Here is a 24,667-nt window from a genome sequence, read left to right on the forward strand (position 1 = left end):
ATAGGAGAGGTTGTTTACAACATGTGCATCGGACTTTCCAGCATTTGACATCTTATCTCCGATTCGTTCCATATGTTACTTTATGCATGGATTCCTGTTTTTATGGGGTTTGTTCTATAGTTTTTGTACTAACATGAATGACTCACATCTGCTCCGATACTTAATTTATTCTCTAATGTCTTCTGCAAGGGATTGCTCAGCTCGTGCGATACTTGTCAGTGGCAGGATCAGAAGAGCAGTGGGGTGGGCAGGTGAGCAGGGACAGCTGGGCGAGGCAGCTCTTTTCCGAAGTCCTGTTCTGGTGTTTTTTTTCCTCCTTAGCAATGTCTGTAATTCCCACTTTGGCTGCCCTGAGTGGACGCGCACACTGTGCCAGGGCTGTGTGTGGAGCCAGCAGGGAACACCCCAGGGGACAGGGCTGATGGCTGAGGGCCTTTCCCCCAGGACCACAGCCTGGCAGCGAGCTGCTGCCAGCTTACCTAGAGCCAACCCTGCTCCGCGTTGATGATTATGATTTTATTTTTTAAGTGTTCTTGACAGCTCTGGAGACTCACATCTTCTTTTCCAAATCCAGTAATTAAATTCCACCTACCTGCATTTCCCCTGCTGTTTCAATCGGATAAATTAATCTTCCCTTCATGTCTGAGCCTCCTCTGTGTGTTGGTGAACGGTGGCCTCCCTTCGCCCCACGGCCGGACGGGGACCGGGACGGGCCAACTTCAAGGCGGCGCTGCCCGGCCCCGCGCGTCCTTCCGCGCTCGGCTCGGGGGGCGCCGGGAAGTGGCCCGGGCCCTCGGCGCGATGCGCGGGAAAGGAGAGGGATGGGCGTCCCCGGTTACACCCCTCCCTTCCCCGCGGTGTGCTCGGTGCCGCCGTCCCCGGGCGGCCGCATCCCCGCCGGCGCGGCGCGGTGCGGTCCCCGGCGGAGCGGGCAGGGCAGCGGCGCGGCCCCGCAGCTTCCCCCGCCGGGCCCGGGGTGCCAGCCCGGCTGCCTGCGCGTTAGCACCTTCTCCCGGCGAGCGGCTCCGGCACCGGCTCCAGCCCCCCCCTCCTCCCGGCGCCTCCTCCTCTTCCTCCTCCCCTCCCCTCCCCTGCAGAGCATGCACAGCCCGGGACTCGCATCGCCGGCTCCGAGGCGGGCTGGCGAGACCCTCCTCCCTGCCTAACCCCGCGCCCGCTGCCCTCGGAGGCGCCTCCCGCCTCCCCTACAGCCCTTCTGGCCCTTCACCCCCCCTTCCCCCCGGACTTTTCCCACCCCTCCCGAGGATGAGGCGGCCGACGCGGCGGCTGGCGCTGTCTCTGCTGGGGGTGCTCTGGCTCGCCGCCCTCCTCCTCTTCTTCTTCGGGGCGAGGAGGAAGTTGGAGGCGGCGGGAGCCGAGGGGCGCACGCCGGAGGTAAGGAACGGGCGCTGGGGTCGGGGCCGCCCCGGCGGGACGCGGGCGGCGGGCACGGCGCGCTGCCGCCCGGGGAAGAAGTTCCCGGCGGTTTTCGGGTCTCCCGGCCCATCGCGATCCCCTTAAAGTTTTGCACCGGCTCTGTGCCGGGGGGGGGCGCGGTCAAGCCCTTTCCTTACCCCCTCTCCCCGGTTAATTACCCCCGCTGTAGCCGTCCCGTCCCGTCGTCGCCGCCCCCTCCCCCCCCCCCGCCATACCGCCTCGGGCAGCGACAGTCCCAGCCGTCACCTCTCGCTCTGGTTCACCGGGGGCTGCAGCCGTCGGGGCTCCCCGAGCCGCAGGTGTCGCCGGGGTTGGCAGAGGCTCCGGTGGTCCCAGCCCTCTGCCCTGCCGCCAGCTTGGAGCATCCTTCACTTCGGGCCTGGGAGGTCCCCAGGAAGCGGGGGGACCGGCACACCCCAAGAAAACGAAGCACGTGTTTTGTGTCACGCATGGGGGGACGGGCGACTCCTTTCCCCCGTGGGTCATGCAGGGTTTCCGAGCCCTTTCCTAAACAAGAAGGGTTCGATCCTGTCCCCGGGGCGAGACGAGAGGGAAGTGTTTGGGTGGTGGTCTGTGGTTGGGGCACATGGACTGCCAGAGCTGCAGGTACATCGGCCGGGTTAAATCACTGGCGCTTTTAATGACTGGTTTTGTTTGGAGACATGGCAGGAGCGTTGCCCTGTCACACTCAGCCTGGGTGGAAGAAGGGCGCGTTTGCGATCGCCTATTTCTGTGTCATATTTGATTCCCCGGAGTTCACCGGTGTGACAGCACGGGAGAGATGCGAAGAGCATCCCTCTCGGCACAGGGAGTGAAACAGAGGAGCTGCCCTGCCCAAACGCTGCGAAAAGCTGGGGAGCTGTGAAGCAGCTGTGTTTGAACAAGGTCCTGTGTCCTCTCTAACGACTGAGAGCAGCCTGACCTTAGCTGAGGGTTAACTTTCCAAAGGACATGGATTAGATGCTGCTCTTAGTTATACTGTTGTAAATCTTGAATACATTAATTGGAATTAGAGCCCAGGTCCTGAAAATCTGCTGAGATTAAGGGTTGTCATGGCAGAGGAAAGGCGCGAGCCCTTGGCCCCTTTTTTGCACCAGTGACACCCAACTGAGCCTTTGGCCTGTGACATACGGCAACTATACGTGTTGGCCAGGTCTTTGGAGAGTCTCGTATATGTGTCACCTCTACAACTGAATTAACGACCCGATTGGGGGAAAAAAAAAAAAAGTCAGAACTCATAAAGCTTACTTTGATTTTTTTCATCCTGAGGAGTTATTGGTTTTCCATGTTTTTTTAAATAAAAATGATTGAGGAGGGTTTTTTTCAGGCTTTCAGAAATCCTTCAATCCTAGCAGAGGGGAATGAATCTATGCAATTTCAGGCCTCAAAATAAATAATTATATATACATTTATTTATTTATTTAAGCAGGGGAAGGTAATAAGTCACTGAAAACTGAGTTAGAAGACAGGTACTTTCTTAACCATAACTATGCTTTGGTGTCAGTCGGTTTCTATCGCAATTGCGTTCTTAAAAATCGCAAAATGAGACCTCCCCTGTTTGATGTGAGCTCCTGTATTCTCCTTGAAATGAACCTTGCTCCTCGCTTAGCACCAGCTGCAGCTGAGTTGCCACTGTTTTGTGGCGCGTTTCGCCTCTCCGCTCCCGTGCAAGGCTCCCCCCACCCCAAGGTGCAGGTTGCTGACGCTGTTAGGGGCGAGGCCGGGCTCCCACAGCTGGCGAAGCAAACTTCTCCCGTCAGGCAAGATCAGGCCCTGAGTTTTGAAGCTGCAACCACCAAGTTGCCATAACTCCAGCAATTTGACTGCTAAAATTGCCTCTCCTTCATTTCCTCTGAATTTTCCATCAAAACAGTTGCATCCCCTTGAGATCCATAGAGTGCAGATTCTTTTTTTTTTTTTTTAATGCATTCCATTTTTTGGCTTCGGAAACCACTTTTGAGCAGTATGAATTATAAGCCGGTTGTGAGCACAGGGACGTGGTGTCAATTCAGTTAACCCCTTTGAACGGCCGCAGAGCTGACTTAGGTAGCAGAGGCAGGGATGCTGCGGTCCAGAAAGCAGCCTAGCAGCGCGTCCCATTCCCTTGGCCAGTGGGACCGGCTGCCGATGACGAAAACTTGAGCAGCTAGAGTCATCCTCCCAAATTCCTCGAGAAACTGGAAGCAGTAGGTTGCCAACAGCAGTGCAAACTTTGTAGCGTAGCTGCAGTGGAGAAACGGAGCAAATCCACACAAGTTTCCTGGCAGTGTTTTCCGACGCAGTTTTTTTTTCTATCCTTCCCCGCTCCCTTCTGCCTCCTTTCTCAGTCGAGCTTTATGTCTGCAGCCATATGCACACCATATATCATGCCTCGTGTGGATTTAACCTTTAGACCCTTCTAGTTAGGCTCCAGCTGGTAATGCCTCCTCCTGCCTGTGCTTGTGTCCTGGCAGGGCTCGTGGCACGCATCCGATGCCGGAAGGCCACGGTGCCCAAGCTTGCCGGCTGGCTGGCCGTGGCACGTTGGTGGCTTGCCAAGGGCCAGTGGCAGAGCTGCTGCTCACAGAGCTGCTGCCCTCGGCTGCGCAGGGAGCTCGCCCATCCATTGCTTTTATTTTGGTCTGCACCCCCCTCCTTGCTCTTTATTCCAAATCCTGTGCCAGATCAAGCGCTCAGCTTCCCAAGGGAAGGCTCGTGATGTTTTTCCTACAGCTGGAGAATTCTGTGTTGGGATTGGCATGGTCTCTGAGGAGCAGGTCCTTGGTGCGAGGGGTCTGCCGTGGTCTTCGAGTCCTGCCTACCCCCAAAACACGCACCCGGTGGAGGCAGGTGGTCGGGGCTGGTCCAACGGTGGTAGCTGAGCTTTCCCGAGCCGCTCACTCCCGAAAAGGCAGGCACAGCCGTCTGTTGTCATTCACTTGGCTTCACCTCCTCTTTTGTTTTTTTTTCTTCCCCCCTGTTTTCCCCTGTAATCCCATCTCTGTGCATCTCTCACCGCTGCCCGGTGGCAGGCAGGATCAGAGGGCTCTCTTTCTTGCCAGCCCTTACTCCCCTCAATCCCTGTCACCTCCTTTCCCTCTTCCTCCTCCTCCTCCTCCCTGCTGCTTGCAGCCGCTGGCGGTACATGCTGGGGCAGCCGGAGCAGGCTGAGGCTGGATTTTAGGGTGTGGGACTCCCTCCCAGCTGTGGGGTGTAGTAATCTTGCAGGGCTGGTAGTGTGTAGAACAGCATAACTTGCTTCATTTAGGATCATGAAGTTGTTGCCAGGACAAACTCCCCTGTCCCTTTGGTGCTGTCACTCAGTTTTGGTTTTTTTTTTTCCCTTTTCCAAAGGGCTGATCAAGCCCTGTTAGCACAGTGAACGGAACTTGCCCTTCCCCTGCCCTTTTTTAAAAGTCCTATAAATCGGCTGTGAAGGGGAGCGTCGCGGCGTCCCTGCCTCTGCTGGGGCGCGTTGCCCACAGGAAAGCCGAGTCTGATGGATGAGGGTGGAAGGACGCGGAGCTGGTTGGGGTTATGGATCAACTGGGACTTGTGGATGTCTCCTGTCCTCCGTGCCTTTTGGCGGAGGGTTTTGAAATACTTTGCAACCGTTAATTAGTTCCAGCCTGTCTCCCTGCCCTGGCAGTTTTCCGGCTGGGTAAACTGGGATCCGGAGAGGTTAATTGAACTTTGTATCCTTCTGGCTCTCGGTGACTCCAGAGGAACTGGAATCTCTCAACCCTCTTGGCAAACCAGGCTGCCAGTGGCCCACCTGAAGTCGTGCCGGGAGGCTGGCGTCGGGGCTTGGCACGTGCCTCAGTAATCCAGGCTGATGGCTCCGTACTACTGCCTGGCATCTCCCCTGCCTCCCTCAGATCCGGCCCTTTGCTTTGCTTTGGGAAGAATGGGACACACACACACACGTGTAAATTAATAACTTAATTACATTAAGAAATAATGAGAGAAACTGATACGCAGGATTAATTACAAGCGAATTCCCAAATTGATTTGTGAGGAGTACGTGTAGCTGGCTCTGCAGGGGCGTTTTGTGAGTGTGCTGGCTCGCCGGGCTCGTGCTGGTGCCCAGTGCCCGGCTGCAGCTGCGCAGCCCGGAGGGTTGCTAAGGAGGGAGCAGGAGAGGGGTAGGTGACAACCCCGTGGTCATCTCATCTTTTCCACCTGGTGAATCCGTATTAGATCAAAGTGGGGAGGGAGCTGGCTGTGGCCAGAGCCCTGCTGCAGTGAGGGGCTGCCCGGGGGTCTGGGCTCCGGTGCTCGGGGCCAGCGGTGTGTGCAGGAGGGGCAGGAAGGTGGTTTTTTTGTTGGGTTTGGGCGGGGTTTTTTCCTCTTCTGCAATGAGGCACTGGAACAGGTTGCCCAGAGAAGTTGTAGATGCCCCATCTCTGAAAGTGTTCAAGGCGAGGCTGGATGAGGCTTTGAGCGACCTGATGTAGTGGAGGGTGTCCCTGCCCATGGCAGGGGGGTTGGAACTAGATGATCTTTGAGGTCCCTTCCAACCCTAACCATTCTATGATTCATTCCCTCCTCCCTCATCATCCCTCTGACGAATGGCTGAAGCACAGCTGTCAGCTTCTGAGTGAGTCTGTCGTGGGCTGGATTGCAGGAGAAAAGCTATGGAGGAAAAGTTCCTTTTATTTAAAAAAAAAAAGTGACCTGATACACTTGACTTGTACTAGTACTTGTACTAGTGTTTGCGACGCGACGACTCCTTTCCGAGTGTGTTTAAACGCAGCTGGGGGGGAAGGGCTCCTGGGAGGGAGGTGATGAGAGCCTCAGCGCCCTCGCTGCCTGCTCGAAGTGCTCTGGGGTGCTCAGCACCCTGCTGGATTGGACCTCAGCACGAAGGGATGCTTGCCAGCTTTGTGCTTGTCTGCCTCGCACCAGCCCGCGCTTCCTTCTGCAGCATCACAAGCTAGAAAGCCTCAGCACCTGGAGCTCAACTGACGGTCTCCAGATATTAAATTCCTGTCAGTTTTATAGCAGCAGAGCCACTTAACAGATTAAAATAACTGTGTATCCCGCAAAAATTCCAATCTTGACAATTAAGGGATTGAAGTGGCAAAGCTGTCAGGAATGTAAACGCAGAGCATTTAATACCAGGGAAGCTTGTATCAGCTGGAGGCTTGGCTGGGGGCATGGGGAGCTCCAGGATGGGGGAGAAGAGGAAATTTCTGCCATACTTTGCCAGTGAAATCTTTAGGAGCAAACCCAGGCTTTCAAGGACATCCAAAGCTTTGATGGTGCAGGAGATGGGGTGGGATCCAGTTGCTGTCTACTGCCAGTGTAATTAGCAATGGAGCTGGAAGTATAAACCACGAGCCCACGCCCAAGCCCTCCTCGTCTGTGGGACCAGACGGGGCAGGTCTGGTGTGGCAATGGGTGCAGTTTCTCAGGTGCCTGCCTTCCTTCTGGCAAGTTTGGGAAAGATGTTTTCTTGGAACGGCCGCCTCTATGTACAAACACCTGCATCCTCACAGAGCGGGAGCGAGGTGAGGGGTCCTGTCGAAGTCAGCTCCCAGGCACCTTAGCTACTAAACATTTGTCCAGCTGTGGACAAAAGATTCGTCTCTAACTCATCTACCCACTGTGCATCAAGGTGCTCTCTGAGATACCTGTGAAACAATAAGCAGTCAATGAAAAATCTGTTAATTTTTCACTGGTAAGTGCCATGAATGGATTTTACCCCCATTATGTTCTGGTAGAACTCTGTGTTGCGGCCGTGACCGATGGAGGCATAAATATTGATTGAACAAGACCTGTTTGCTGTGCAAAACAGTGAGCATCGGGATGTCCAGGTACCTTTCCGAGCTTGGTGCTTTAAAAATAAAAAAAAAATCAGGGAAGGGGGGAGAGGATGCAAGGATTCTGCTTCTTTGCTGGTAAGACACTACCTAAATTTCTACAGAGCTGGCATGTGTCTTGTTGACAGGAGGTGTTGAGAAGGAGAAAAATACTTTTTATTCGGCTCTGGAAGGATAGAAGGAGCTGGAAAAGTCCCACTACTGAGCTCCGGAGGAGGTTGTGGTGCTCCTGGAGTGAGCTGAGCTCAGGAGCATCACGGTCTCTCTTGTGATCCACTTCTCCTGGCAGAGTCCCTGTGGAGCATGCTGCACGCTGCCAGCAGCATCGCTGCAGGCTGCAGTGTCCCTTGCCAGCTGGCGTGACATGGCGTACTGGTATCCCCTCAGTACGGGACAGGGAAGGGCCCTTGCCCTTGTCCCTGCAGCTGGATGTTTAGGAGGGCTTAGTTCTGGCTCGTGGTGCTGAGCCCTTGGTGACCCTTAGGGGTGGGCTTGACAAAAGAGTCCTGCTTTTGAGCAGGGAGGTCTGCGATGTCAGCTCTGTGTCTGGATGCCAAGGTGTCAAAGGCACAGCACGTATGTTGGAAGTGTCTCCACGCTTGAGAAAGGTGCTGGCTATGAGGGAAGATGTTTTTTCCCATTTATCCTTCTGCCACCTCGGATATGTACAGAGATGGATTATTTACTCAGAAACCCAGGCTGTCTTTCTCACTCTTCCTTTCCACGATAAGAGAAAGGGGGCCTACAAGAAAGCTGGAGAGGGACTTTTTACAAGGGCGTGGAGGGATAGGACAAGGGGCAATGACTTTAAACTGAAAGAGGGGAGGTTTAGATTAGATATAAGGAAGAAATTTTTTTACAGTGAGAGTGGTGAAGCACTGGAACTGATTGCCCAGAGAAGTTGTGTCTGCCTCATCCCTGGAGGTGTTCAAGGCCAGGTTGGATGAGGCTTTGAGTAGCCTGATGTATTGGAAGGTGTCCGTGCCCATGGTAGGAGGGTTGGAACTAGATGATATTTAAGATCCCTTCCAACTCAAACGATTCTATGATTCTATGATTTATTTTGATGTGCTCATGGCCCAGGGCCTATCTTGGCTGAGTTTGCCTCCTCTCGCTCTGCCAAGGCGTCTCTTGACCCTAGCTCTGTGGCGTGATCCCTGCGTCCCCATGGGCAGATGGGACCTGGCACACGGGTTGTCTGCGGGGTGAGGGCTATGAATGGCTGTGCCTGGGGAAGGCAGGTCTGCGGAGCATTTTACAGTACCGGGACTAGAGTTTTTCTTTCCCTCCCAAAGCTGAGGCATTGGCTGTAGGGGTAGAGACCAGGGCAGACCATGGTCTGCTGAACCGCTGTGGTTCAGCAGGCACAGACTGGGCAAGCACAGATGCTGGGAGAGGCAGCCTTGGTAAATAGCACCAGCTTATAAGTTCATATAAGCACAGGCGCAGCATTATTGTCCCTAGCTGGCAAATCCCTGGATAGCTGAATACAGGGTTTGAGCAGAGGTGTTGCGAGCTGAGTGTTTTCACTTGGATCTGTGGACGCGCGCATCTGGCGCGTGCAGCCCGCAGGATGCCGGATCGGTGCCTCTCCCTGCTCGAGTCTCTTCCCGGTGGAAAAAGCAAGCTCCGGAGAAGCCATGGAAATGCAAAAGCAACCTACTGCAGCTGGCAGAGAGAAAGGCAGTTCTAAGTGTTACCCTTCCGTGAGGGCAGCCCAGCGTTTGGTGCAATAAAACCAATTATGGGGAATGTATCCGCAGAGAAAGCAAAAGGAGGATCTGTTTAAGAAAGACGTTTGCGTGAAGGGGTAATTACGTGTAGCCTAACGACAAAGGACGCTGCGGATTGACTATTAATTGGAGTAGCGCGAGCGGGAGATTGCTGGCGTTGGCTGTGTGTTTCTTGCTGGCTTCCTCCTGTTTAAAGAAGGAAGGGGTGAGGAGGATCAGATGATGGGGGGGGGGTTTTGCTCTGAATCCACTTTCCCATGCAATGAAAAAGCCATTTTCCCCCCCTTTCTCTCACAGTGAAATGTGCAGATTTTGCCAGCAACACTTAGCACAGTTGCTTACTAAGCTGCAATTAAATTGATTTCCCACCCTCTTTCCCCTTTTTGGTTCCAAAATCTCAGCAGGAGTCAGCGTTACAGGAAGAGTGAGCCAAGGAGGAGATCTTGAGGCCCCATCTTCTGCTCATCTAAATCACTATTGCTCCGTTCTTCCTATGTAATTCCAGAGGAGCTGAGGAAGCTGGGCTCCCTATAGGTTTTCCCGTATACACACTGCTCTCTCTGGTGGGGAGGGCAACCCTAGGTCAGGCTAGATCTGTCTATAGGGTACCTGGGAAGCCACCCACAGTAGGATGGGTGTTGGGTGTCCCAGAGGGGCTCAGGCTGTGGATGCCTGTGACACAAGGATGCTGGGAGGAGGATGATTTCTCATCCTTAACATGTGCCTTTGGAAAATGATCAGTGGTGACAGGTTCAGTAGGAGTTCACCGCTTTGTTTATGGAGGCGGCATTAGTAGCACTAATAGTTTGCCTTCGATTGTGTTTGGAAGCTCCTTATGAGCTTTAATTGACTCTTACTGCAGCCCTGAGGGAACAAAAGAGGTGCAGTGGTCCTTTGCATGTCACAGAGAAGCGTTTTTGGAAGACAATGTGTCAGCTTCATTTCTTCATGGTGGGGACGCATTGGATTGGGGACTGTCCTCAGTCAGATGGGACAGAGACATTGGTGGTGGCACCCATGGGACTGGCTGGGGACCTCGTGTGCCCCACCAAACCCTGCCTTGCTGCACATACGCAAAAATTAGTGATTTACCGCAAAGCAGCTCGAGCTTTGGCTTTGTGGTGTTATTTGGAGGAGCAAGTGAGCTAATGATTGCATCTCGTCTCGGAAAGAACTATGGGAAGTGCAGTGCCAGAAAAGAATTGATCCAGCAACCGAACAGGTTCATTTTCAGATCAGCCTGAAAGACAAGGGAAAGATAGATTATTTTTTTTTTATTATTTTTTTTCCTCCTCCTCTGTCTCAAGCATGACTGAGGGTTTTAGTCCTTCCCCCTCCTTGGTTTTCTAGTGGAAATACCAACAATAAACCTGATTAGAGAGTGATATGAGGAGAACAGGGTTCGTGTGGTGCAAAACTAAACGAGCTCTGAAATCACCTTCTATTCTCTAAATATTGTTCGCAGAGCCAAGGAAATTGAGACGAATTTTTTTTTTTTTTTTTTTTTTCCTGAAGGCACTGAAGGAATAAGTCCAAAGGATGTAATTTGTCCCAAGTAAGGAGAGCAAGACTGCTTCGTCCTGGCTTTCTAAATAGCTTTGCCTGCATTTAGACACACACCGTTGCCTCCTCAAGGACCGCTGTCGGCACCCGCTGGTTACAAACACCCCTCATAACGCGTTACGGAGACATGCGGCTCACAAATGAGACACGAGTATGTTCGGTGGCGCCGGCCCCACTCGCAGCCCCCCCGGGCCAGGGAGAGTTCGTGTGCGTCTTTTATTTCTTGTGCATTGAATTTTTAGTTGCTTGCGTTAGGTGAGACACAGAAAAGATGGGAGGGAGGAGTTACAGGTGACAGCAGGCTCATGTTCAGTGGCTTGGCTCACTTCTTTTAATAAACATTCATTCTTTTATGTATTGTTATTTATTTTTTTTAAAAGATGTTTTTTCGTCTGAGTCAGGGTAATCTGCTCTACCCCATGGGTTGATTTGTGGTCCTTCAGGATGGAATAATGTTCCTCTAGTATCCTTTGGGATCTGCCTCAGTGATGGTTGGGATGCAGCCCCTTTGCGCTTTGACCTCACCCAGCTGAAATGCGAAACTTGGGGTCTGGTTGGGGAAGGTGTGTTTTTTTTTTCCGGTGGGAAGGTGCAGGGGAGGTGCTGGAGCTGTGTCCCGGAGCAGAGCTGGGAGAGAAGATATTGTGTCCCACGCTCCTGCCTTTCAGCAAGAGTGGAGCTGGATGGGGAGGGAGCAGGGAAGAGCCGTGGCGTTTATAATGCCCGTTGTGTTTTCTTGGCGTGATAATACGGTGTAATTTGGAGAGAGAGAGAGACTCGAATATGCATTAACCAGCCATCTGCTCCTGCGACTGGGATCAAAACGGATGAATATCCATATAATGCTCAGAGTTAAACCGTGTACGGCGTGTAGGCTGCATATGGTGTGCTCCTCGTGATATTGCGAAACGCTGCGTGAAGAGCCTTCCCGTTCTGCCTTCCTATCCTGCAGGAAGGTCTCTGGTTTAGATCTCTTAAAAAAAGAAAAAAAACCCAACCACCCTGCAAGCCCCTGGGGATGAGGGCTCAGCCCAGCCATCCTGTCTGCTGGCCGTGGCATGGGAGGAGCCGATTTTGGGGTGAAGGAGGTGACAAGCATTGCCTGGGGCCGGCCAGCACCAGCTCTCCCTTCCCTGCTGCCATGGCATGGAGCAAGGGAGGGGTGGACGAACGGACAGATGGACAGCTTGCTGTGGCAGAGGAATGGCACGCGTCTTGAGACGCCCTTATCAGCGATTTTGCTGTGGGGTTGAAATTCTGGGAAGCGAGAAGGAAAATCAATTTGACTTTTTTTTTCCTTAAGTTTTGACATTTTTTCCATATAATTAAGTATCCACAAAAATACTGTTCTGGGTGTTTGAAATCTAGAGGAAGGTGTCCCTGCCCATGGCAGGGGGGGTTGGTAGTAGATGATCTTTGAGGTCCCTTCCAACCCAAAACTTTCTGTGATTCTACGAGGAGCCGGACTGAGGTTTTAAAGTGGAGCGTGCTGCCGTACCCATCACCGCTTTTATTTAGCCCCTTGAAGTGCGTCTAGTTCGAATCCTCTCTGATGCGATGATGTACAAGAGTACCCACGCAGCGTGCTGGATGGCCTCTGCTCCCTTTTCAAGCAACTGTTTTGTTTTATTCCTCACTGTTCCCTGCTGATTGCGGAGACTGTAGATGGAGGATAACATGGAGGATACTTCCACGCAGACTTTTCTGTCATGCTCGATACTCGTGAAGCCCTCGGCTTAATAACTGTATTTGCACAGCTCCTGGAGAAATAAGGATGTATGTCCTCCTTGCAGAGGTGTTACGTGAAGGATTTGATCATCTCTAGAAACTGTTAGAAGGTCAAGCCTACAAACAGCCTGAAATGTGCTGAGACTTCAGCTACTGTGGTCTTAGGGAGCATTGGGTGATTGTGTAAAATCAGGCTTTGCAAAGGCTTCTCGCTTTGCCTGGTTTGGTGGCATTCCCGGGGGAAAAGTGAAATATCTAAGCCCATTAGAGAGGCCGTCACCGGCCCGATTTGAAGTCCCAGCCCCAGAGATTGGAGAAGGAAGGATGTCTCAAAACAGACATCACCAGGATTTTGTAACAGGACCGAAACTTTTTCTTCCCTCATTTTGTTATTTGAAAGAGAGTCTGGTTCTCCCTGCCCTAACCTCAGTCCCCCTGCAGTAGAAAACCAGCCAGGACATTTTTGAATGAAATAGCCAAAATGTGAAATTAGACTTGCAAGTGGCAAAAAAAAGAGAATCAGATGATGAGGAGAGCGATATGTTGGTGGTTGCTGCGGCTGCTGGTGACGTGGCCTGCGTTACTGCATGGAGATATGGATGTATCTCCTCAACAAGGACCTCCTGGATGCACCTGTGCTTTCAAGAAACACGACATTTCCAAAAATCAAACGTAAAATACAAACACAATCTACCTTGCAATGTGAGAGTGAGCTGTGGCAGGCATCTGAACGCTGGGGAAGGTGGTTCAGATGTTCTTCGCTTGGGGCACCACAGGCCTTGGGGAGGTGAGGACACCTTCCCTTCTGGAGGCAGCATCAGTGAGGGAAAGTCAGCTCCAATGTGGCCTTTGCAAGCAGCAGAAGCTCTGCTTGTGTGAGCGAGGCAGGAGGAAAACGTGTCGGCACTCGAGGGCACCGGCTGCTGGGAGGTGAAGCGCAGTTGACCTTCCCCAACGGGCAGAAGCGGTGTTCCGTAAAACAGGATTTCTTTGCTTCTTGGTGCTTTATCGCATCCTTTGGAGATCAGGTCCCGCTGCTGGCATTGTGGCCAAGTCCTGACACTGGATGCGTCCTAGACGTGAAGAACACTTTCCGTGTTTCTGTGATAAAAATAGTGTGATGCCAGAGCAGATTACCCTGACTCCAAGGAAAAAAGATGATTCTATGACCTCTACCGTTTACCCAGACCCCTGTACGTCTGCCGTTTAAGCAGAGCGGTGAACTTGGACCGCAGTTGTAGAGCTGGGGCAGGAGCTGGTATAAAGGCACTTGCCGTAGATGAAGCAGCATATACAGGTCCAGCACAGGGGTTTGCCTGTGCGATAGCTGGAAATGAGCTCATTATTTTAAATAAAGTGTAATTTACACCTTTTAATCTTAGTGGTGCCTGCGTGCAGGCACCCACATATGGAGTGAAAGCTTACTCTGCTTCAATTAATGTTGTGTCAATAGAAGCTGAATAGTTAAAGGTCTGGATGAAAGGCCAGGTGGTTATTTCCCTTCCCTCTGGGTCACAGGCTGCCTTGAGATAACTGTGGAGGTGGGAGCACCTGGCAATGTGGGTGTTAGTCCAGCCGAAACATGCCTGCGCCCTCTCACAGCCAAACAATTCTGAGTTTCTATAGGTAAATATCAACTGGAATTGACTAATTTTTGATGCAGATCTCCTGGTATTACCACTGGTTTGGGCGTTAGCACCAGATGTGTGTATGGCCTTGGGCAAGCCAGCATCTCTCTTTCTGAATGCAAGCTTGGGGCTGGAGATGTTCTCCCCATCTTCGGGCAGAACTAGCAGCCATTGCTGTATCTGAAAGATAAAGCAGATGAATTCCCACTTTTTTTTCTCCTTATTTCCAGAAACTGTGTTTCAAGTCCGTAGGCCAGGACCGACTGTACTTCACAGGCGTTTCATTCCGGTAGGCTGCAATAGATAACTGGCCGTTTCTGCATCAAAAATGCAGGAAATTTTTTCTGAATGATATTAGTCTAATAAAAAAGTAAAAGTTTTGAAAGCTTAAAAGCTGGGGATCTCTTTCCCTTGAGAACGGACTAATGCTTGACCTGAGAAGTGTGATACGTCTCTATTTCCAAGGTGCAGCTAAACTCATGCCTTCCTCAGGATTTTGTTTTTCCCTCCCGCGGTAATCCCTTCCCAGTGCATCAAACACAGGTGCAAGAGATTAATTGGCTGAGGGTCTCAATGTTTGCTCCGTGTTACAGGGACCCAAATTCCACGCGGGGCCGGCTTGGACTGAAGGAGGCTTTAAAGCCACCTGGTCGATCCCAGCACGTGCTTAAGGGCTTTCGCCGTGTGGGATTAGATTTGAGAGAAAGCAAAAGCGGGGGGCCGACACTCGCTTTTCTGTAACTGGGGCTGGTTTCGGATGCCGTACGGAGTACAGCAACGTCTGCTAAGCCGGCAGTATGGTTTAGTGCCTTCCATCGCGCTGCCTGGCTGCGCTCCTGCGAGGAGCCGCGGTGTGATGACAAGGGCCGTTAAATGCCGTTCATATTCCTGCTGTTAGAGAGCGCGGTACTGCTGCGGGCTCCGCTGTCTGCTGCTGTTTGCAATAGCGTCCCACCGACCATTAAATCACCGATGCTGCCTCGAATAGTGCGTGAAGCCCCTCCAGCCAGGAGATTCAAAGGCAGAGTTACATCTCTCCCCTTCTCCCACCTCCTTTTCTCTCCATCTCTTAAACGACGGCGTCGTTTAAGTGAATGAAAGCAGAGGGAATGGTTCAGAGCTGTGGGGTGAGACGGGAAACGAGCCTCTTGCGAGGAGGTTAAGAGAACAGGGCACCGTGAGGGAGAGGAGCTGGGGGATGTCAGGACAACGTGGGGTGTCCACACTGCTTCTCCTCGTGTCCTTTTCAGGTGTGGATGGGAAAAGCAGCAAACAATTTTTTTTTGAGACAGAGAGATGTTGATATATACTTGGTAGTGCAGCAAATGGAGGAGTGACAGGGGTGCTACGGTGGTGATGTGGGGAGGCATCTGGAGCTGAAGCCAGCAGCTGCTGGTGGTGAAAGGGCCCCACTCCATCTGAACCTCTCCAGATGCTGAGGGGAAGCTGCTCCCTGTTGTTTATGTGTTTTTTTTTTCCTCTTCACATTGGTCAGTGTTGTTTTGGGGGAGTGTCTGTTCCCCGCCATGCCTGGGCCGTCATCCCAGCTCCTGACTTTCCTTGGCTTGCACCGGGACACGACCATTTCCCCGTCAATGCCTTGTCCCTCGTGCGCAGCCTCAGCTGCTGCAAGGGGAGGCTTCAGCCTGCCAGGTGTCTTCAGGAAAAGAGCCAAAAGCAGTTTCTTGGTACCCTGCTTCACTCGTGAAAGCACTCATACCTGCTTTCACTTGGTACCCTGCCCCCACTCTTGATCCCCTGTCGCCATGTCCTCTCTCCGCTGCCTGTTTCCGCACTCAGCCACAGGTATCGTGAGTGGGTGGCTTGTCTTGGAGGTGTCCTGCTGCTTCCCGTTCAGCCCCAAAATATGCTGCATCCATCTGGCCATAAAGACTCAGATTTTTAGCTTATGGGGCTTTGGAAGGCTTTGAGGTGCTAAGCCCAACATGCTTGTCCATGGGGAAATGCTGGGGACTTTCCTGAGGCCAGTTCCCGGAGATGCCACTACAGCCTCAGCAGCTCCTCTCTTCTGCACTGGCACTGCCAGGGAGAAGGCTGACGCCTCCATGAACACCTTGTTTACGTGGCTTGTTTTCATGGGGTCTCAGTGAGAGGAGTCCTGATGGGGTGGCTGTTAACGAACCTGTCGGTTATTTGCTCCGCTGTCGGTTTTGGTTAGAGAGAGCAGCGCGGTGGGGACGCCTGGCTGGGCGCTGGCGGGAGGCTTCGCTCAGGGTTCGCTGAGCCTCCATCGATTTTTTTTTTTTTTTGAGCTTGTCACACTGTTCGTTAGGAGAGGGGAGAGCAAATTAGGTTCTTAGCAGAAATGCTTTGAGTTGATCCTGATGGAGCAACCTGATCTGGTGGAAGGTGTCCCTGCCCATCGCAGGGGAATTGGAACTAGATGATCTTTAAGGTCTCTTCCAACCCAAACCATTCTATGATTCTATGATTCTCCGCTGCCTGATTAGGGGGGAAAAAAAAAAATCCTCTTGCCCAAATCTGTTCCGCTCTTAGAATGCTCAACCTCAAACCTCCTGTCTTCCAGGAGTGCTTGGCAGGATGTCTGTTCGTCTGTCCCGGTATTGCCATGTCCTTGCAGATTTGCCACAATGAGGGAGAATGAAGAAAATTGTGCTGTTGGTTCTCTTGGCTCACGGGATAATTTTCTGCCCTGTCACTCCCTCTCGTCCTGCCAGGCTCCCATGGCCGGGTCCCTGTTTTGTGTTGGGCTCGATGCTTGCCTTTTTCACACAGCTCATGCCAGAGCTGCGTTGATCGAGGCAATAAATCAGCTTTCTGGTGCTGTGAAGATAAATGATGGCTGTAATGTGAACTGAGGGGGAGTAGATAAAAAAAGGAGGAAAAAAAAAAAGCGGAAACAAAAAAAAGGGAAAAATGGGAAAAAAAAAAAACGGGAAGAAGTGTACTCGACAACAGATGGGCTATGAAATTAAATACATACCTTGACCAAGGCCCCTTGACAGAGCAGTGTGCTCCTAGTGAAGACTCCAGGTGCTGCAATGGGACCTGCTTGGTGAAGGAAAAGGGGGTTCCCACGTGTGCGGAGCTGCTGGCACCCCGCTGCCCCCCTCGCTTGCTGACAGCAGCTAATGGGTGGTGGAGATAAGGTTGAAAGCCGGTATCTGCAGCGTGTGCTGAGGTGTGGGGCTGAATCGAGGGCACCAAATGGAGCTAAATCATAGGCCAATTTATAGTCTTGCCATCTACAGCTGCGAGGAAGGTTTGAGCTGACATACTATTGTTTGAATGTCTCTGCAGCTCTTAAGGTTGCAACCTCTCCGTTTGCTGCCTGCCTTAGCTGGATTTCCCTTTTTTTTTTTTGTTTAATTTTAAAGCACTTTCCTACTGATGAAAAGCTGACAGCCCCCACGGCTTAAGTCTTCTACTGATTTCTGCGGGCAGCAGCGGTGTTTGGTTTCTGGGTCCCTGGGCTGCCCAGACCTTGTCCCTCAGCCCTGGCCCATGCGTTGGGGATGGAGAAGGGTGTGTGGAGCTGAGTCCGTGGCATCTCCACCAGTGGGTAATTATCCCCTCGGAGCTGAAGGGAGCCCGGTGGCTCCCTGTGGGCCGCAAACCAGATGTCAGGTGGCAGTGATTTAAAGCCTCTGTCATCTGGAGACGAACTGGTGTTAACGATTCTCTTTTTATAGAAAGGGACTTGGAGGCCCGGGAAGATTTAACGGGGGGATGCTTTGTAAAATTAGCTACTTAGCTATATTTAGCAAAATCTTAGCCAGTTTAACTAAAAATGAACTAAATTCAGCTGAAGTCATTGGAGAACTGTCGTTCTCGATGGGGGAAAAAGTAGAAATCAGAGGGGAAAGCCAAGAGTTTGTAACGTTAATGAGATTGTGACACTGGTTGGTCGTTCTGGAGCATGTCCCCGTCTTGAGTATGCTGCTGAGTTTTGGACATCTCACTGGGATGGGTCCTGGCCTGGAAGAAACTAAAGTGGGTCATGGAAGGTTTTCTGCAGGGAGAGAGGGGGATTTCAGCAGTGGACCTCACTGCTCTAGTCCCACGCCCTTGGAAGTGAAACGCGAGGTAAGAGAGATGAAGAAAAGCCTCTGTGGCTGAAGGAGGAGGTGAAAGGGGGTGAGACGAAATTCAATTCTGCGAGCCTGGCTGTTGGCCAGGAGGCTGTGGTGAACTTCTGCTGTGTGCCTCGGGATCTGTCATGACCGGCAGCACTTAGGAGATATTTTTCCCTACAGCAGAGCTACATCTTCCTGAAGATTTTAAATTGCCAGCGACAAGACAGATCGCTGCCGATGTGCAAAGGGCTGGGATGTACGTTTTTTGCCCTTTATCCCAATTTATGTTCTCATTAGTTGTAAGCCCTGTGGAAAATTATTCCTGGTAGAGGATCTGGTGATGTGCTAGTAGCCTTCTGCCTTTTGGCTTTTCCCAGGGGCGATCCCAGCAAACTAACCAAGGGGTTAGTCCTCTTTATGTCAACGTTACTGGCTGGTCTGTGGCGTCACCATCTCCTCCTCCTCTGCTGCAGAAAGCTGGGGGAGCTCATGTCCCCTGTGGATCAGGTGGGATTGGAGACGTGGTTTTATGGACCGTGTGTGCCTCACCTGGCTCTTGTCCACCCATCTATTTTCAGCCCTCAGTGCTGGCAGAGTTGTTGTGTCTGGGCGGTACCCATGAAATCAGAGTTGGGGGGGGGGGGGGGGGGGGGGGGGGGGGGGGGGGGGGGGGCTGATGCTGGGGGGTGTCGCATGGCAGTGTCCCTGCCTGCAGAAGGGGGACGCCAAACTGGGACTTAGGGCCAACCCCAAAGCCTGTGCCACTTGGGAGGTGAGAAGGGGATGCAGAGCTGCTTTGGTGAGCAATGCAGGGCTTTGCCCGGCATCCCTATCTCGCTTCCAGGGCAGGAATTACTGCGACACTTTCAGGAAAGTGGTCTTGGAAGAAATATCCTCATGGAGGCAGAAATCTGAATAATCTCTCCACTTTTCAGGCTGCTCTGATAAACTTTTGTTTTCAGGAGCGAGAAACAGGTCACGCAGTCTTTTTGCCTCCTCCAAAAACACCCAACCCCCAAACCCTGCCATTAACACAGTGGGTAGGGCGAGGAAGAAATATTTCATTTTTTTCCATTTGCTTTCATTGAACGTTTTATCAAGTAACGTTCACCTTGGCCTGCCCAAAAGCACTCAGTCCCAGTTAATGAATTTATTTCTCCCCTCTGGGAACCCTCCACCGACACAGCCCCTCCCAACAGGGCAGACTGGTGCTGTGGCTTTCTTGGGGTCCCTGGGGACAAGCCTGGGCAGCATTTTACCATCAGCAGTGTTCTTTTGCAGGTGTGGCGGCTGCTTCCGAAGGGACAGGGATGCTGTTGGATGACGGCATGGCAAGTCGTTTCAGTTTGATAGCTCCTGTGTTGCGCATGGAGCTCGGTGTCTTTCCTAACCTTGAGCTTGTTTTTCCCCCTGTGGCTCCTGGGTGCCTGGTGGAAACACAGAGCAGTCGGGGCAGCTCTCACGAATGTCGCTCGTTTAGGTTTGTGGGTAATAACGAGCTGTGGTGTGAAATAGCAGTTTCTTTTAAAGTAGTCTTCTCTACAAAAATCCCCTTGAACTTAATGAAGGCCTAGAAAAGTTGTTCCTGAAATTTTTACGCTCGCATATAGATATCCATAAAAGAGCCCTCCCTTAAGCTGGAGAGAAAGGAAACCATTCATCTTAGCGTCTGTGCATTTATGGATTGATTTTTACAGAATCCTATTAGTTTCACTGCCGGTAAATGGCACTAGGACTCTGTTTCAATCCAGACAATGTCAAGGGAAAGAGGTGGGCATTAAATACCATCCTACTTGTTGCTGTTCAGATATAGCTCCTGCTTGTGTCTGAGCAGAATGTAATTGCAGAGACCAGGAATGCCAAGTTGATCTGCTTCCAGCTCTTTGGTTAATGAAATCATTAGGAACCAGGATAGCATAAGAGGCTGACGTTATACTATTTCAACAGCCCATTGAATAGATCTGATAATTTCTGTGCAATACTTGCTTAAAAGCAGAGAAATACTCTCCTCTAGCCGTTACTTGGTGCCCACTTTTGAGAAAGCGATGACTTATAAAACTCTTCCTAAATAAACAAGTTACATACAGTAAAAAAAACCAAAACAACACCCTATGAACTGCGGATTCGTACTACTTCATACATTCATTCATACATGCTACTTCTGGCCATAATGCAAACAATTTCTGGATTTTTTTCGCCTCCCCCACTGCCAGGGGGAGGATGGAACACCCTCCTGCCCAGCTCTAGCCTGCCTGCAGCTGGCACAGCACTGCGGCCGTTCGCGCTTTCCCTTCGCGTGGTGTTGGAGCAGCTGACAGCCAGATGGTTTCATAAACAGCCGTGTCTTCTCAGGCTGAGGGCACCTCACCTTCCGCTGTCATTACCAGCCTCTCTCACGTTATGAGGAATGAAAATATGCTATTAATGTAATTTCCGTTTCCCCTCCTCCTAACTTAAGCTCCTTGCTTTGTGCGTCTCGCTTAGTTTTGGCAGTGAGGTGCTTTGATTTTCATTGATAGGTGGTTTTACTTTCCGGTTGCGATTCCAGCGACGTTTGGTTTGCAGGATGTGGGGGCTTTGCCATTAAAACCAAAATCAAGCTGCACACCTTGAAGTGAGGCAGGAAAAGCAACGGGCCAGCCCTTTCAGTATTACTAGATTTTCTAAGGGTCACTCTACAGCACAGGGAAGAGGGGGCAAATTTGATGATTCGGATTGAGTATGGCCACCCTGGGAGCTGAGGAGGTGCTTCAGGGGGCACCTGCAGTGGTTGGTGTGCCTTGGGGTGCAGAGTGGCATCCCAATGCTTCACACTCCTCGGAAGGGACCGACTGATGTCACCCAGCATCACCTCCTCCTCCCCATGGTCCTACTGCAAGCATGGTACATAACGGACATGTTGAAGGAGACATTAGTAGCACTGGTGGCTACGACAGGGGTGTGGAGCCCATTGTCAGCAAGAGACATCACTCACGACCAAGGAAAGTGCAAGCCCGTGCATAACCACAACCCTGTTATTAACTGCTTGTATTTGTCCCTGCCATTTGGGTGACTGTGCCTTTTGTGGCCTGGCAGCCCTAGGCATGTACTTATAGAATCATAGAATGGTTTGGGTTGGAAGGGACCTTAAAGATCATCTAGTTCCAACCCCCCCTGCCATGGGCAGAAACACCTTCTACTAGATCAGGTTGCTCAAAGCCTCATCCAGCCTGGCCTTGAACACTTCCGGGGATGGGGCATCCCTCTGGGCAACCTGTTCCAGTGCCTCACCACCCTCAGAGTGAAGAATTTCTTCCTTTTGTCTAATCTAAATCTCCCTTCTTTCAGTTTAAAGCCATTGCCCCTTGTCCTATCACTACACACCCTTGTAAAAAGTCCCTCTCCAGCTTTCTTGTAGACCTGCTTTTAGGGACTGGAAGGCTGCTTGACGATCTCCGCAGAGCCTCCTCTTCTCCAGGCTGAACAACCCCAACTCTCTCAGCCTGTCTTCATAGCAGAGGTGTTCCAGCCCTCAAATAATCTTTGTGGCCCTCCTCTGGACCCACTCCAACAGCTCCATGTCCTTATGTTAGGGAGCCCAGAGCTGAACATGATACTGCAGGTGGGGTCTCACGAGAGCAGAGTAGAGAGGCGGAATCACCTCCCTCGACCTGCTGGCCACACTTCTTTTGATGCAGCCCAGGACACAGTTGGCTTTCTGGGCTGCCAGTGCACATTGCCGGCTCATGTTGAGCTTCTCCTCAACCAACACCCCAAGTCCTTCTCCTCAGAGCTGCTCTCAATCCATTCTCCGCCCAGCCTGTATTTGTGCTTGGGATTGCCCCCACCCGTGTGCAGGACCTTGCACTTAGCCTTGTTGAATATCATGAGGTTCACCTGGGCTCACGTCTCCAGTCTGTCAAGGTCCCTCTGGATGACATCCCTTCCCTCCAGTGTGTCAACCACACCACATAGCTTGGTGTCATCAGCAAACTTGCTGAGGGAAGCAAGTTCTTCTCTCTTCCATCCCTGTAAAGCTGATACCGGGATAAATATAAAGAAAGTGGCCTGACAAAGATTAGGAATATTTCAGATCTGTTTCAATTACTTTTGCCATAGTGATTTAATCCTCCTCTCCGTGACTTCCAGCAGCACTGATAGAGAGAGAAGAGAAGGTGCCTGGGGCTCAGGACGGAGAGGAGAGTGGCATGGCGAGCGGGGGACGCTGCTTAGCTGTGGACATGTTGGTCTCCTGCTTGGGAAAAGTGAATCCGTGATGCTTTACTGGACTGTTTAGAAAAGGCAAAATACTAGGAAAATCATGTATATATATGTGTGTGTATATATATATAAATGTATGTATGTTTTCTTATATATAGGTTTTCTGTAGCTGAGAGGGAGGGGTTGTTGCCAAGATGAGCCGTGTAGCCTCAGGCACTGCGTATTATCGAGGGAGCTGATGCTGCTGGTTCTCAGCCTCCTGATCGCAGACATCGAAACACATTTTAAAGTCATTTCTCCTGTTTCACCTCTGTGGGCTGCCCAGGTTGCCCCTGTGTCGAGGCAGCGGAGGCTCTGAGGATGCCACTCCAGAAAGCGGAAGGGACCTTTTTTTGAGGGCGAGTTGGTGGAAGAAAAGGGAGGGATGTTAGTGAAAGAGCCTGGATCTGAGTTTGTCCTCTCCGTAGCTATTTCCCTACTGCTCGCATCCTCCGCCTGCTGCACCTTGCAGGCCGTGGAAGGAGAGAGCCGTTGGGATGGATGGCAAAGTGTGACTGACAGCCTGGCTGTTCCCCCAGCCACAGGAGGCACCTGCCAGCACAGCCTGACCACAAGTTTTTCCTGCTTCAATATTGGGGACTAATTTCTACGAGCGGAGGAGCATGCGGTTCTCTGATTCCTGGGTAGCCTTGGACTTTCCCGCCGGTCTGAGCCTGCAGCATCCCTGCTCTGCCTGGGGACCGGTGGAAGCCTTGGTACACTGGATCAGCACTGAGCTCCTGAAAGCGATGCAGATGCTTGGAGCTTGCCCTTTTCGCCTGGTGTAATTTATGAGCGCGACAGAGGCCGGGAGCCGCGTTTGGGATGGGTTAGTGCCAGGGCACCTTTAAATTGCAGGGCTTGGCTCCTGGCAGTAACAGCATCTGGCCGTAACGTCTGTAGCCTGAATTTCAGCCTGTCCTAAGATCTTTGAGTCTATTTAGAGCTTGGATTTTTTTTTTTTTTTAAAAGCTTGCATTGCACTGTACCCAAAGAGCTGCCACATATACCTACAGCTCTGGGAGAGCCCAGCGGTTGAGCTAACAGCTTATAGCATGTTTCCGGTGGGTTTATATCCCATGGAGATTTTCTGGGCGGCTAAGGGCAAAGCAGTTACTGTCTCTGCACTTCAGGTGTCATATTGTGACATGGAGAAGGCATGGGGAGCCCTGGGTGAGGCTATGCTGCGCCCCAGGGGTGTGGGGCAGTGGTCAAGGGCATGGTCCCGCACCAGCCCCAATGCTCCGTGCTTCCCAACGGAGAGGAAATATGGCCTGGGAGCATGGCAAGAGCTCGCTTTGCCACCTGCTTCACCCACTCCAAGAGTTAAAAGCAGCTTGGTAGCTCCCCACGTAAGACTGTAATGGAAATTATGCTCAAAGCAGGGCTAAAATCCCATTTCTTTTGCCCTTTAATTATTTCATTTATTTTCTACATTTAACGCGCTTGCTCTTCGTGAGTCAACTGGATTTTTCTGTAGTATTTTTTGCTCAAATATTTATCCGTGTTGGCGGAGGGAACATTTTAAAATGAGCCTCACAGACCTTGCCCTAGATGCCCTGGTGTTTCTTTTGGCTTCTCCTGCTATTGAGCCAGAGCGACTACTCTTCACATTTCCCACGTGTTTTCCCTGCTGCTTCCAATACGGATAAAATGTTAAATCGAAACACAAAGAAGAATTTTAATTTTATTCCCTGTGTTCACTACTTTTGTCTCAGAAAGTAAGAGGACAGTGGGATTAGCCCGGTGCCAGCGGCAGAGCCCCGCTCCAGTAGCCTTGGCTGCCCATTCCTGTTCGGCAGGTGCCGGGCAGGGGATGAGGGATAAGCCAAATCGAGCCTGCCACAGCTCAGCTGTGGCGCTGGAAATAGCAGAGCCCCCGTAGAATGCCTTGTGGTTTTGATTCCCATCTCGATGGGGAAGAACATCTTGTCCTGATGTACCCTGCTCCCACAACCCCCGTGCCTTTTAGCATCCTGGACTCTTAGAATAACGAGGCTTCTGCTGCTTGTGATTTGGTAGATATTCAAGTAGAGAAGCAGAGGATGGGACTGTTGAACAGCCTCTCCCAGGTGACTTGTGTGTGGGTTTTTCCATGCTGCTGGTGGAGGTGAGTGATGCTCGGGGAACGCAGCCGGCCCTGTAGCAAGCCCCGAGGGCTGGAGTGTGGTGGGCAGGGTGGTTGCATTGCTGGTGAACCATGGACGGTCAAGAAGGAAGGGCAGGCAGGCCATGTGAATCCTTCCTGCCGTTTGCTCCCTGCCGACTCGGGGAAGAGGGCTGTACAACTGGGAATGGTGCAGAGAGGGAGGACATGGGGTGATCAAGGCTTTGGGATGGCTTCTCTGCAAGAAGTAGGCTAACTGGGGATGGAGGAGAGTGGGTTGTGTTGGTGTCCTGGTTTCGGCTGGGACAGAGTTAGTTGTTCTTCCTAGCAGCTAGAAGAGCCCTGTGTTTTGGTTTTAGTCTGAGATTTG

At 51.7% G+C, this 24,667-nt stretch overlaps 1 protein-coding gene across 1 annotated transcript in view; it reads left to right on the plus strand.

Moving 5' to 3' along the window:
- The first annotated feature begins 1,266 nt into the window (after positions 1-1,266).
- Positions 1,267-24,667, plus strand: part of GALNT14 (polypeptide N-acetylgalactosaminyltransferase 14) — a 108,289-nt gene continuing 84,888 nt past the window's right edge. The window contains exon 1 of the mRNA XM_086629950.1: positions 1,267-1,395. Within this exon, the coding sequence (XP_086486076.1) occupies positions 1,267-1,395 (129 nt within the window). The remainder of the gene's footprint in view (positions 1,396-24,667) is intronic.

Source organism: Tauraco erythrolophus, chromosome 2 (genome assembly GCF_009769465.1).
Source record: "Tauraco erythrolophus isolate bTauEry1 chromosome 2, bTauEry1.pri, whole genome shotgun sequence".
NCBI lineage: Eukaryota > Metazoa > Chordata > Aves > Musophagiformes > Musophagidae > Tauraco > Tauraco erythrolophus.